Source organism: Myotis daubentonii, chromosome 8, assembly GCF_963259705.1.
Source record: "Myotis daubentonii chromosome 8, mMyoDau2.1, whole genome shotgun sequence".
In the NCBI taxonomy this organism is placed as follows: domain Eukaryota; kingdom Metazoa; phylum Chordata; class Mammalia; order Chiroptera; family Vespertilionidae; genus Myotis; species Myotis daubentonii.
This window is the reverse complement of record NC_081847.1, coordinates 33,062,923-33,078,102: the sequence shown is the minus strand read 5'-3', so window position 1 is coordinate 33,078,102 and position 15,180 is coordinate 33,062,923. Positions and strand designations below refer to the sequence as shown.

Sequence of the window (15,180 nt, the reverse complement as noted above, 5' to 3'; positions counted from 1 at the left end):
AATGAGAAGGTGGTGAACAGCAGCCTTGAATGGGTTTTCTGGAAAAGTCAGGCTTGGTTCCTATGGATCTGGAATCAGGAAAGCCCAGGTCACACTCACATGTGCTAGATGACCGTGGACAAGCCAGTTACCCTGTGTGTGTGTGTGTGTATGTGTGTGTGTTGTGTGTGTGTGTGTGTGTTTAATAAATATGTTTTTATTGATTTCAGAGAGGAAGGGAGAAGGAGAGAGGGATAGAAACCTCAATGATGAGAGAGAATCATTGATCAGCTGCCTCCCGCAGGCCCCCTACTGGGGATCAAGCCCAGGCATGTGCCCTGACCAGGAATCAAACCAGTGACCTCCTGGTTCATGGGTCGACGCGCAACCACTAAGCCACACCAGCCGGGCTGACCCATGCTTTTTGACAATGGTGAAATTGCACTTTTATGTAAATTCACACAGTGCACAGAATACACACACACACTCATTCACACATGCCAACACCCATGTGCACACACACCCACACTTGCCACACATGTGCATGCACACTCACCACTTGCACACACATTCACATGTATATGAGAACTCTAACACATTTCCAAAATAATAATTCATGTTAACACGTGCAATGCACTCCAATATTTTCTAAAAAGGAGGTTGGCAAACTCTAGCCCATGGGCCAAATCTGGCCTACAGCTTGTTTTCTGTATGGCCTGTAAGCTAAGAATGGTTTCATATTTTTAAAGCAATGTAAGGAAACCCCACGGCAACAACAAAGGAGAGAATGCGGCAGATCACATATGGCTGCAAAGCTGACAATATTAAGTATCTGGCCCTCTACAAACATACTTGCCGACCCCACATATTTTATTTTATTCTATTCCGTTCCACTCCATTTCATTAAAAATGCTGGCTGTGCTTTACTAAATGCATTTGCCTGACCTGCTGTTGAGTTGCAAACCTCAGTGTGAAAAACTTTTAATTAATGTGAGCTTCGGTTTTTTTTTTCACTAGATGGAAGGACAAAAAGGTGGATGAACAAACAGTGGACTGAGAGACAAGAACAGGGAGGGGAATACAATGAACAGGGTCACCTAATCCATGTGACGTCTAAAGCAAGCAAAGTCCCATCTTAGAGTCTCAGACCCCTCAGCTGAGCGTGGGACCACCACCGACCTGCCTCCCCTCCCCAGGCGGGCTGAGGAGCAGCGGGATCCTGTCTATGTCATCCTTCCGAGGGACCTGTTCCTAGCATCTCAAGGAGATGCTGGGCCTCTGACAGCAGAGACAGTCGAGCGCATCTCTGCTGTCCTTGTCAACACCTAGTCCAGGGCCTGGCCCCGAGGAAGGGCTCAATCAACATTTCTTTGTGACTATGGTGACAGGCGAGTGGCATCCGAGGCCATCCATGACTGAGTCTGGCCCTGTCTGCAATCTGACCTTCACTTCCTCGGACCCTTTCCACCTAGATACAACCTTCTCTCCTCTTGCCAAAGTCCCCAGCCCCTACCCCGCTGCCATGCCTGCCTGACAAAATCCTAAACCTACCCCCCTGACGAGGCTCCTCTCAGATGCCTCTGCCAGGCAGTCCTTGGCAAGTCACGAACAGGATTCACTTCTATTTCTATGCACAGGCTTTGGAGCCTCCGAAGCTCCGCATCCCAGCTCAGCTGTTGGAAGGTCCTAGACAGGTCACTGTCCCTTTCTGAGCCTCAGCTCCCTTGTCTGAGAGATGGCAGAGCCATAGTGAGGACTCACGGCCCGTATGCACAGCTCCTGCACGTGGCCAGCCCTCACTAAGTCTCAAGGGCCTCCTTCTGAGTCTGGGTGGAGGTTGGGTGGCTCCCATCCACTGAAGAGGAAGTGGGTTCCCTGGGGAATGAGAGCCATGTGAGGTGAAAACAGCATCTCATTTGAGCCCCAAGTTGGCTTCAAAACTGGTTTCAGAGGAGGAGGGCGGGTGAGCAGGGCCTGTTTTATTGAGCACCTACTCCACGCTGAGTATCCTGCTTCCCTTTTCCCAACCAGCCCCTGTGTTATGAGGAAAACCATGATCTGGAGGGGCAGAAGGACTTGCCCAAGATAGCATTCTACTGACCCACAGGGCCACTCCCCGAAGGCTCCCCATGTAGGTATCACCCTGCCCCCCCCCCCTGCCCTTCAGGAGTCCTGTTTCCCCTCCAGCTCCGCCCCTGACATGCATCTTCACCTGCTTTCACCTGGACGCTAGCGTTTAGGGGGCTGCACCTTGTTCTGTGCCTAATCGAGGCCCTGAACTGGAGAAGAGAAATCCGGGTCCTCCCCCATCAGGCCTTGGGCACCTGCTTGCGGGTCTCAGCTTCTCTGTCTGTGCACAGGGCAGTGCTGCCTGCCGGCTGCCCACAGGGCTTTCCTGTTTACAGAGAATTATTATTATATTCAGTCCACCTAACAAGCCTTTGGAGGGTGCGCTGGCACAGTCCTTTTACAAACAAAGGAAAAGAGGCAAAGGTGAGATTCAACCCACGTGAGTCTCACCTCCCCCAATCCCAGAGTATTCCACTCTGCTGTCAAGTGGGAGGAGGAAGTGGTTGAATTCACCCTGCTGTATGCCTTTGGGCACCTTCCCTCTGGGACGGTGGTGGGTACAATTGTTCCCATTTCACAGATGTGAAGCCCTACATCAGAGAAGGCACGTGGCCTGTCCAAGATGTCACATTAGGGCAGGAGAAGCCTTAGGGTTTGAACCCAGGGCTGTCAGAATTCCAGAGCTCCTCCCTCGGCCCCTTACTGCCTCAGGTCTAGAAGGATGGAAAAGCACCATAAGAATGTGGGGGACTCTGGCCTCCACCGAGTCCCCACCCACCCCCCCAGCGTCCTTGGACAGCAGGGAGAGTCGGTCCCAGCCTGTCTTCTCCTCACTGCCTAATGAACCTCTGTGTCAGGGTGGGGGGGTGCAGACCAGAGCCCCCTCACTTTGTCCAAGTGTCCCACTGCCAGGACGCCCCAGTGTGTTTTAAGAGAAATGTCCCCATCTGGTTCTGATTCATTTATATTTAATTAATCAAAATGTTGTTTTGTAATAGACACGAGATCCAAAAACCTTTCTCAAGCTTGTTCTTTCGTTCTTTCTTGTCTTAGAAACAGAAAAATTAAGTTTAATCAAGAAGCAATGACGCTGAAGCCCGAGGAAGCCCAGGTCTGTGGGAGCCAGGCCCCGGGGGTGATGGGTCAGACGGGGCGGCTGCTGGTCAGAGTCATTCCTCCTGATCTCGCAGAGTAGGCCGAAGGCTGGGGCCAAGGACTGGGCATGGAGGGGAGGCTGGGGCAGGTCAGAGGAGGGGCATGCCTCCATACTGGCAGCTCCTCAAGGGCAGGCCCCAGGTCTGTTCACCTTGGCATCCTCGAGGTTCCAAACACAGAGCCTGGCACAGGCACTTCCCTGTAACATTTGCTGAATGAACACCCAAATGAATGAATGGATGGGTGGATGGATGGATGAATGAATGAGTGAATGAAGCACTGCCAATACCCAGGTGCCTTCAGGACACATTCTCCTGCCAAAGTAAGACCAGAATGTCAACGCTAGTAAGACCCTCAGAAATCTCATATGGAATTTTCCAAACAGCTGTCTTATGAAAAAATGGTCTCTGAGGTGTAATTAGTTTGGGAAAGGTCCCTCTCCATCCTCACCTCTTCACCATGAATGCTCTGGTAAGTCATGCAGTCAATAAACCTACTAAACCCAGCATTTCCCAAACCTATGTGGCCAGGGATCCTATGACTACGTTGCAGAAGATGCTATAGGAAGAGTTTTCCTACACCCCCTCCAACACCACCCCCCCCCCAGTACCAATGGGGAAACCAAGGCTGTGGGTGGGAAGAGGGGACAATCCACTTACTCAAGATCACCCCGTACAAAGGTGTCGGGAGTGGGACTGAAGCCCAAAGCTGTCTCTATCGCACCTGGCTGATGAGTGGAGCCACACCTTTCTCTGAAGATGCTGGGTGGGTGGACATGCATGCGTCCAACTGCAACAGGTCAACTACCACGGCGAGGGGTGCCGAGAGCCCCCACCAAACCGGGCAGCCATGCCTGGCCTCCTCACTGAGCAGCTGGGAATGGGATTTTTCTCCTTTCTTCTGTCTGTGTGTGTGTCTCTCTGTGTGTGTCTTTTTAGAACTTAGAAAAAACATCTTAAACCTCTTTTAAAACAGCTCTTCTTCCGATGGGGAAACGGAAGCTCTGAGAGGGAAGACCAACCCAGCATGGAGGGAGGCACCTGTGTCCTGTCGGAGGCCTGGGGATGCCAGCCTGCTTTGCTGCTTACCGGCTGTGCAACCTTGGACAACCAGTTCCCTCCCTGAGATTCCGGTTCCTCATGCGGATAATGAGCAACCCGGCTCGGCTGTTGAGAGCAGCCAAGAACACCATGGACAGGAAACAAGAGTGACTAATACAAGTGCCCACTAGGAGCGGGTGCACTCGGCTACTCACTTGACATACCCATGAACTCATTCAGACTTATTCACACTTAAGACGATTATTCTTATTTTATAGAGGAGTCAATGAGGAGAAAGTTGTTTTGGTCTTTTCTAGAACGGATAGAGTTTAGAGATCCTCTAAAAGGTCCCCAGAAGGGTAATCTAAGGCTCGTAGAGGCAAAGTGACTTCCCCAAGGGAACTCAGCTAGTAACTGAGGAAGAGAGGGCTCGAGCCCAGGCAGGCTGATTCCAGAGCCTACGCACTTAACCACTATGTCAGGGCCATTCACCGAGGAGTGCCCCCCCCCCCCAGGCTTACTGAAAGCCCACCCTTTCTGCTTCCTGCTCCACTCCTGTGCCCATATGTAGGGCTGTCCATTCAAATGGACTAGAAGTCCCCAGAAGGCAGACTCTGGTTCTCATTCCCGTGTAGCCTTGCTCAGCCCTAACGCCACACCTGGGAAGAAAGAAGCCACCAATCAGTCTTCCATGCACCTGCTGGACCACTTGCAAAGTCACTTAACCTGTCTGAGACTTGGCATCCAGCTATGTCGCGAGGATGTAGTGGGGATTCCCTTCGTATGTGAAAACCCCTTGATACAGCGGCGGGCATTCGACTGTCGATTCCCAGCTTGGCACCCAGAGGTTGAAGGGCTGCCTGGCGTAGGTGGAAACTTGTTCCTCCTGCGCCCACGGGCTCTGCCAACTCCAGTTCTGTGGGGACCGCCTCACGCGCCCTTCTTGAGGATGCTGACTCCCCCAGCCAGGGGCAGTGGCATAGGACTCTGAGGTGAGGGTGCAAGGGCCCCTGGTTTGGTGCCCCGGGTTATAGTCTGAACCCTGGGTCATCTTCCTAGTGGCCCCAGGAGGTCAAGATGAAAAAAACAGAGGCTCTTGGAGGGGCTGGACATTCCAGGTCATTCCCAGAAAAAACAGACCCAAACGCAGGTCTCAGGTCTCCCTGAGCTCCTGCAGCTCATGCCCTCACCCCAAGGGGGGCGGGCACTGAAGATCGGTGACTTCTTGGAGTGACACCTTGAGTCAGGTAGGTGACGGGATTGGGCAGCCCACAGCTCCTTGTGTCACCTCCTGGCCTATCATGGATGTTTAGGATGCCTTCTAGGCCACAACTCCGTGCCCTAGTCCCAGGGCCCTGCAGCTTTGCACCCGAGGCTTCCTGTCTGGGCAGAGCCACCTTCCTTCCTCCTGGCACTGATGCCACCCTAGGGAGCGGGGGCACTGAGCCCTGCCCGTCCCTTCCTCTCCTCCCAGAGCCTCCTGGGTCCAGCTTGTGAAGCGGGTGCCATGGGCCTCAGTCTCCCCATCTGTAAAGTGGGACTGACACCTTCCTGGAGGAGTCAATAGCCCAGGGCACCGGGCAGATGCCCCCGAGGGCCACCCCCGTGGGCCCTGCTGTGCCCGCCTGGCCACCCTGCCCGGCTGCCCCTCGTACCTTGCTTTCTCCTTCGGTTCAGGGGGAGCATGTCTGTGGCGTGGGCAACGAGCAGCAACAGGCAGAGTGGCACCCGCATCTGGGCAGCCTGGTCCGGGCGGGTGTGCGGTCTCCTGGCACCCAGGCGGCGCCAGCGGGGACTCCGGGGAGGCCCAATAGCCGGGCGGCAACCCGACGGCGGGGCGGCGCAGCGGGCGCGGGGGTTGCTCCGGGCTCTCCGGACCCGCCGTCCGTCCGCCAGAGGACCCGCCACAGGGTCGAGTGAGGGCGTCGGCGGAGCGGGGACACTGCCCGCGGCGGGGAGGAGCCGGCCGGCCGGCGGGGCGGCGCGTTACCCACTCTGGGCGGTGCGCGAGGTCGGAGGTGGGGCGAGGGGGTCGCCCGGCCAGGGACCAAGTGGCCCGACGGTCCCGCCTTCCCCGGGGTCTGGCGTCGTTTCCGCCCCCTACTGTGTCCTACTCGCATATCTACTGTCAGCCAGACGCAGGTACACACACACACACACACACACACACACACACACACACACACACACGCCAGTGACCCCATCCCGCGGTTCCCAGCACCTCCCGCTACCCGCCTCCTGCCTCTGATTTTCTCTTTCTGTCTGTGGTCCTCCTCTGCTGTCTCTTCCCCCGACCCCCACTGCAGCTTCTTAATTTCTCCTTCGCACTGGGTCCCTGTCTCTGTGCCCCCACCTGGCTGGCCCCTGGCCCTGCCTTTTCTCTCTTTCTTGGCGCCCACCTCTCTGCTCTCCGCCTGCAGGTGGGGTGCATGCCCTACGCCCTGCCGCCTGCCTCTGTTTCTCCCTGCTCTGTTTCTTACAAGAGTCCTAAGTCCTTTCTGGCCACTGACCCTGAATTTCTCCTGCCCCTAATCTTTGACTCAAAGCAACCAGCACCTCATAAATTCTGCAGTGAAGGGGCTGGGGACCTGGACTGTGTTTCTCCACCCTTATCTGTGGGACTGGGAGCAGCTGGTTTGAATTTTAACCCTCTCAGGGCCAAATCCCTTCTCCTACCCAAACAAACAGCACACTTTTGCCCCCTGTTGCCTTACCCACTAAAAACAATAACAACAATAATAATGCTAACTGTCATTTTTGAGGTCGTTGTGCTAAGGACTTTACACATAATATAATCTTCCAAACAAACCAGCAAGGCTCTATTCTGATTAGCACATGTTACAGGGAGGAAAGGGAAGTTCAGAGAGGCCTAGTGAGTTGCCTAAAGCCACACAGCTCAGCGCCTGTCTTCTTAGCAACTACTTGGGACACTTACCTTTGACATGTTCTTGCTGAACAATTGTCCTTTCTTTTTCTTATGTATGTGGTTTGATCTGAAAGAAAAGGAAGGCAAACGCTGATGTCTCCTCTGTAGCCCCTTTTCCCCCTCCTTAGGGGGCCCCCCAGGGCAGTGAGGGCATTTGAAGACATGTCAGGGGGAGGGAAACACACAGGGAGTGAGGCAGCTCTGGCCTGACCATCCTTCTGTGGGATTCCATGAACACTGGCAGACAACATTCTAAGGATCTTGGTGGACTGTCAAAGTCATCCGACCCAAACGGCTCCATTTCACAGATGGGGCCACTGAGGCCTCTGGACTGGGCAGCCTATCTTAAGTAGCTCAGTGACACTAGAACAGAGCTGGGACGTGCAACCAGGTGTCCCAGCAGGGCCCCCTCCACCATGCCCGCCAAGGCCCTCATGTTCTGACGTTTCTGATCTCAGTTTCCCCCACTACCTCCACCCCTCACCCCTTTAATCCTAGAGAACCCAACTCTAGTTTTTCACAGACGTCTCCAGGCCTCTCATACCTCTGAGCCTTTCATGTGTGGCCTCTCCATGGAATGCTAGCCTGCATCCCCTCCCCCTGCTCCACTGACTCGTTCGGGACCCAGCCCTGGACATGCCCTAATCCAGGAAGCCTTCCCTGATTCTCAGTTCAGGCTCAGTGCCTCTTTATCACAGCTTTGATCACACCAAGTGGGATCCCATCCTCTAAATTCTCAACTCCCTCAGATCAGAGATGAGGTCATATCTGGGTCCCTGGAGCCCAGCACATGCCAGACATAGGGGCTTGGCATGTTTGTAGAATGAATGAATGAATGGATGAGTTCTTCAGATGCAGAATTCTCCATGCTTATATATGAAATTCAGGTACCTGGAGAAATGAAGTGACCCTAGAAGATCAAGCGTTAGAAAGTTGGAAAGTCAGTTTCTACCCAACCACTCCCAGTCCTGAAGTCTCCAAAGTCCAGAACAGAACAGCCCCCAGGTAAGCAGAGGTCAGTGTGCACAGGAGTCATACCCTTCAGCATGACTGCAGGCTGTAGCCTCTTATCCCTCCATCTGGAAAAGTCTTCGTCAGATACCCTCAGGGCCTGTCTTCGCTCAAGGCTACCTTCTCAGAGGGCTCTCTGACCACTCCAGATAAAATAGAATAAACCACTCCAAATAAAATAAAATGATCAGCTGCCTCCTGCACACCCCGTACTGGGGATCGACTGCAGAAATCTTCTATTTTATCCTGTGCCAACACACAAAGCGCTTAAATATTTGTAGAATGAATAAATGAGCATTCACTCATTCCTCAATTCTTTGTGGCACTTCAACTACCTCCTGCTCTCGTGGGCTCAATTTCTCCACGTGTTCAATAGCTCAGCTGAGATTTTGTGTTCTCTCAAAGCTTTTCCAGACTTTTCAGAACTCAATATTTCTAGGATTCTAATACCCAAAACTCAGGGCCCCACGTCACCCTGAGCTACTCAGAGGATCTTGGGTTCTCTAGCTTTTAGGGGACTGTCTGAGAATCCCAGTTTGTTCCGATCATCCTCCCTGAATATAGGCACCAAGGAAAGACATTGAGGCCAGTGGTGCTATTGACATCCCCAGGGGGTGTGAACACACCAGAGGCATCAGTTAAGGAACCATCGGAAACGGTTATAAATAGATGAAAATGGGTATAATGGCTGAAACACATTATGGTTACAGTTCGTGTTCCTGACAGCAAATCCTTCTCAGTGGGATAGCGGGGACTTGGGTCCCTTGCAGCGGATACTCTGAGTTCTTCAGTACATGGATTAAAGCTCACTGTGGCTCTAGCCAGTTTGGCTCAGTGGATAGAGCATCAGCCTGTGGACTGAAGGGTCCTGGGTTCAATCCTGGTCAAGGATACATGCCCAGGTTGTGGGCTCGATCCCCAGTAGGGGGCATGCAGGAGGCAGCTGATTAATGATTCTCTCTCATCATTGATGTTTCTATCTCCCTTTCCCTCTCCCTTCCTCTCTAAACTTAAAAAAAAAAAAATGCGGAGGAGAACCAAGATGGCGGCATAGGTTAACGCCGGAGTTTGCTGCTTTGAACAACTACTTCAAAAGTGAAACCAAAAAACGGAAGGGACATCACCCAGAACCACAGGAACGCTGGCTGAGTGGAAGTCCTACAACTAGGAGGAAAGAGAAACGCATACGGACACTCAGAGGAGGCTCAGTGCTGAAGTCAAATTCTGAGGTGCGGAGTGCGTGGAGCGGGCTGGCGGCGGAGGGCGCGGTTGTTGTTTTCAATCGGGAGGGAGTCGCAGACTCTGAGCACCAGATCGGGCGAGTCTTTAGGGACCCAGACTCAAACGGGAGAAGCGGGACTGTCTGGCTTCGGTCAGAGCGAGTGCAGCTTTCTCTCCGAGCTTTGCAGCGGGTGCTGGGACTCAGAGAGGCAGAGCCCCTTGGGACAGGACTGAGAGCCGCCATAACTGCTCTCTCCAGCCCACCCTGTTGATCCTGTGCGACCTGCCCCGCCCAAGCCCTGCACAGAGGCATTTGCCGGATAGCCTCAGGCAAAGGCTAGATTAGCACCTCCCTAGAGGACAGAAGTTCTCTCACTGCTGACACAGCTGATTCTCATAGCCACTTGGCCTGGAGGTCAAACCCTCCCTGGAATTAGCTACAACAATCAAGATTTATCTATAAGACTGCGAACAAAGATCACTAGGGGGTGCACCAAGGAAGCATAACAAAATGCGGAGACAAAGAAACAGGACAAAATTGTCAATGGAAGAAATAGAGTTCAGAACCACACTTTTAAGGTCTCTCAAGAACTGTTTAGAAGCTGCCGATAAACTTAATGAGCTCTACACGAAAACTAATAAGACCCTCGATCTTATATTGGGGAACCAACTAGAAATTAAGCACACACGGACTGAAATAACGAATATTATACAGACGCCCGACAGCAGACCAGAGGAGCGCAAGAATCAAGTCAATGATTTGAAATGCTAGGAAGCAAAAAACATCCAACCGGAAAAGCAAAATGAAAAAAGAATCCAAAAATGCGAGGATAGTGTAAGGAGCCTCTGGGACAGCTTCAAGCGTACCAACATCAGAATTATAGGGGTGCCAGAAGATGAGAGAGAGCAAGATATTGAAAACCTATTTGAAGAAATAATGACAGAAAACTTCCCCCACCTGGTGAAAGAAATGGACTTACAGGTCCAAGAAGTGCGGAGAACCCCAAACAAAAGGAATCCAAAGAGGACCACACCAAGACACATCATCATTAAAATGCCAAGAGCAAAAGATAAAGAGAGAATCTTAAAAACAGCAAGAGAAAGAAACTCAGTTACCTACAAGGGAATACCCATACGACTGTCAGCTGATTTCTCAACCGAAACTTTGCAGGCCAGAAGGGAGTGGCAAGAAATATTCAAAGTGATGAATACCAAGAACCTACAACCAAGATTACTTTATCCAGCAAAGCTATCATTCAGAATTGAAGGTCAGATAAAGAGCTTCACAGATAAGGAAAAGCTAAAGGAGTTCATCACCACCAAACCAGGATTATATGAAATGCTGAAAGGTATCCTTTAAGAAGAGGAAGAGGAAGAAAAAGGTAAAGATACAAATTATGAACAACAAATATGCATCTATCAACAAGTGAATCTAAGAATCAAGTGAATAAATAATCTGATGAACAGAATGAACTGTTGATTATAATAGAATCAGGGACATAGAAAGGGAATGGACTGACTATTCTTGGGGGGGAAAGGGGTGTGGGAGATGTGGGAAGAGACTGGACAAAAATCGTGCACCTATGGATGAGGACAGTGGGTAGGGAGTGAGGGCGGAGGGTGGGGCGGGAACTGGGAGGAGGGGAGTTATGGGGGGGGAAAAAAAGGAACAAATGTAATAATCTGAACAATAAAGATATAATTAAAAAAAAATGCTCACTGTGGATGGGTCAGGGCATGGAGGACCACCTACAAATAGAAGGGCGAAGCATGTTCCCCCACATCCCATTGGTCAGAACGCAGACACGTGGCTCACCCATCTAAAGGGGCTGCTGAGTAATATCGTCTAGCCATGTGCTCCAGAGGAAAACCAATGAGTTTGGTGGACATCTGGCCAGCCTGCCACATTGGGTTGCTCTTGCAGTAGCTCCAGTGAGGCAGCAGCTCCTACCTGTGTTGGCTCTGGCACCTGCAAGCTCTTCTTTCTAAGCAGCTCTTCCTAAGGGCTCTGAGAGAACACAAAATCTCAGCTGAGGACCTACATCTTTTCTAGGTGAAGCCCAAACTCCTCAGAGTTGTAAGTGTTGCAAGGTGGTCCCTGTTAGAGTGACCAACTGTCCTGATTTGCCAAGGATTAAAGAGTTTTCTGGGATGCAGTGTTTTTTAAATATATATTTTTATTAATTTGAGAGAGGAAGGGGGAGATAGAAACATCAGTGATGAGAGTGAATCATTGATCGGCTGCCTCCTGTACGCCCCCTACTGGGAATCAAGCCCCAACTGGCCCTGACCAGGAATTGAACCAGTGACCATCTGGTGCGTAGGTCAACGCTCAACCACTGAGCCACACCAGCTAGGCTGGGATGCAATTTTTATCTCATATATAATTTTGTGTAACCAACGCTACATTAAAACACCTAACGGACCCATCGCAAGACTCCCTCATACTGCCCCTTTATGATTTCACCCACACCTTCTCCTCCACCCTAACCCCTGCAAGCGCTAATCTGTTCTCCATCTCCATAATTATGTTGTTACACAAACATTATATAATGGAATCGTGCAGTATGTATACTTTTGAAATTATCTTTCTTTACTCAGCACAATTTCCTCAAGATTCGTCCAAGTTGTTGTATGTAGTAACAGGTGCTTTCCACTGCTGAATAATATTCCATGGTATGGATGTACAATAATTTGTCTAGCCATTCATCCATTGAAAGACATTTGGATAACTTCTAGCTTTCAGCCATTAAGAATAAAACTACTATGGACATTTGTGTACAAATTCTATATATCTTGGTTGGCAAAGTGTCTGCCATGTCTTTTGCACATTGTTAATTGGATATTTTTGTCCTATTGTTGCACTTTAGGAGTTGTTTATTCTATACAGAAGTCTTTTATTGCATATGTTATTTTCTAATATTGTCTCCTAGTCCATAATTTGTCCTTTCAGCCTCTTATCAGCATCTTTCACAGAGCAAATGTTTTTAATTTTCATGATGTCCACTTTATAAGTTTTCCTTTTATGGATAATGTTTTGGGTGTCAAGTTTGAGAATATTTGCCTAGACCTAAGTATCAAAGATTTTCTTTTATTTTTTTTTCTGGAAGTAATATAGCTTTATATTCAAGTCCATAATCTATTTTTGTATTAATTTTATATAAAGGCCCTGGTTTAGGTCAAGGTTTGTTTTTTGCTTATGGATGTCCTATGATTTGTTGAAAAAGCTGTCCTACCTCTGTGAAATAGATTTTGCTCTTTTGTCAAATATTAATTGGTCATATTTGTGTGCATCTATTTCTGGGTTATCTATTCTGCTCCATAGACTATGTGCTGTTCTGTCTGCTAATACCACATGGTCTTAATTACTGTAGCTTTATAATCAATCTTGAAATTGGGAAGAGTGATCCTACTCATTTATTCTTTTCAAAATTGTTTTAGCTATTCTAGTTTCTTTGCCTTTTAATATAAATTTTATAATAATTTTGTCTATATCTAAACAAATCGTGCTGGGAATTTGATCAGAATTACATTAAATGTGTATATCAATTTGGGGAAAAATTACATATTAACTATAGGATGTCCTAAAAAATGTATACACATACTTTGAATAATTATAAAGTCAGTGCATATTAAAATACATTTCATTTTCAAAATTGAGCTATCAGCTGTTAAAGTGTATATACATTTTTGGGGGGTACCCTCTATATTGAGAGCTTCCAATCCATAAACATGGTATGCCTCTCTATTTATTTAGATCTTGTTTGATTTTTTTAAAATCAGTGTTTTGTTATTTTCAGCATGTAAGTTCTGTGTATGTCTTATTATATTTACACCTAGTATTATTTTCTTGAGCAATTGTAAATTGTATTGTATTTTTAATTTTGCTGTCCATATGTTTATTCCTAATATGTAGGGATATAAGTAACTTTCTATATTGATCTTATATCCTGCCATCTTGCTGAATCAACTTATTTGTTCAAGGAGTATTTTTATAGATTTCGAAGGTTTTTCAATATAGCCAATCATATGTCTGAAGATAGGGACAGTTTTATTTCTTTCTCCTGATTTGTATGTGTTTTGTTTCCTTTTCCTGCCCTTTTAGAGTGGTTAGAACTTCCAGCACTTTGCTGGATAAGAATGATGAAAGCAGATACCCTTACCTTGTTCTCAGTTTTAGTGGGAAAGCATCCATTCTTTTGTCATTAAGAAGAATGTTAGCTGAAGGTGTCTTGCCCTTGATCAAGTGGAAGAAGTTCCTCTCTACTGGATTTTTCTGAGTTGGTTTTTTAAAATCATGAACAAGTGTTGAGTTTTGTCATATCTCCCCCCCAACCTACATCTATTGATATAATCATGCCAATTTTTCTTCTTTAGCCTATTTATATAATGCATTCCATTGATTGATTTTCAAATATTGAGCTAGAGTTCCCTCCATGGAATAAGGGCCATTTTGCCATGGTGTATAATTCTTTTTGTATATTTTGAATTTTACTTGCTAATATTCTGTTAAGTGTTTTGCATCTAAATTCATGAAATATATTGGGCTCCCTATGTTTTTTGTACTGCCTTTGTCTGGTTTAGGTATAATGATAAAAAAGACCCCTAATAGCACTAGAAGAACAAAGGAGACCAAATTAGCATTGCAAGGGCTCTGAAAACTAAACTGTCATTGCAACTATAGCCACCCAAAGTAGGTGAGAACCTACATGCTACACCTAAACAGTGATACTACCTGCTAAAACAAAGCTTTAAATAGGACCTGGAGTTTCCTAATAAAATGGCCCAAATGTAGAGAATATATAGAAAATCACCTGTTGTACCAAGAACCATAAAACCATAATTTTGATGGGAAGAGACACTCAACCAATGCTGCTGTTAATATCAAGGTGATTCAGATGTTGAAATGATCTGACAAGGCTGTTAAAGCAGCCATCATAAAAATGCCTTGACCAGAAATTATAAATTCTCTTAAAAACAAATGAAAACAGAACATCTCAGCAAGGAAATACAAGTTATAAAATCCCAAATAGAATTATAAAACTGAATAATACAATCATTAAGAAAACAGCTTACTGATGGACTCAGTAGTAGAGTGAAGATATTCAATGATGGACAAATACCCCGACTCCCTCCTTCAACCAGTGGGCGAGTCGGAGGCAGGTTCTACTCTGTCTCCCAGGACTCCCCGGCAGGGGTGAGCTTCAGTGTCCCCATTGGTAACTGTCCCAAAGACCCACCCTCGGTGGCTGCCTTCGCATCCCGTTTCACTCCATATTCTCAGCCCCATGTTCCCCAGGATCAATTCTCAGATAACCTTCTTGAAATTAAATCTTTGTCTCAGAGTCTGCTTCTTGGCAGCCTCAAACAAAGAGAGTATTTTGTTAGTTCTCATAACCCCCTATGAGGTTGGGCAGGTAAAAACAATGCTTAAGCCAGAGTAAGTTCTCACGAGTAGTTTTCATCATCTGTGCTGCATTTTCAGCGTCTATAAAAGGGAGGAATTGAACTCCCCACCGTTCTCCACTGGGCTTCATCTTACTCTCCTCTTAAATCACAGCCTCTGCCACCCTCGCAGCTCTTTGCTTGGTCTGGTTTTTCCCAAGGGAAGACCAGCAGCCTTGTCCCTGGGGTGCTCCGGCAAACAAAGAAGCTGCCTCAAGCCAGCCACCCCTCCCTTGCCAACCACAGTGGAATCACAGCCTCCATGGTGGGTTGGGTTATTGTTTTTAATACCAGTGTGAAATAAATTGAAAAATTACCCATAAAATACAGGTT

General features: G+C 48.2%; 1 protein-coding gene across 1 annotated transcript in view; it reads right to left on the bottom strand.

Annotated features, from left to right (window-relative positions):
- RSPO4 (R-spondin 4) overlaps positions 1-6,073 on the bottom strand; it is a 30,920-nt gene extending 24,847 nt beyond the window's left edge. The window contains exon 1 of the mRNA XM_059707561.1: positions 5,900-6,073. Coding sequence (XP_059563544.1) covers positions 5,900-5,978 — 79 coding nt within the window. The 5' untranslated portion in view covers positions 5,979-6,073. The remainder of the gene's footprint in view (positions 1-5,899) is intronic.
- Positions 6,074-15,180: the final 9,107 nt, after the last annotated feature.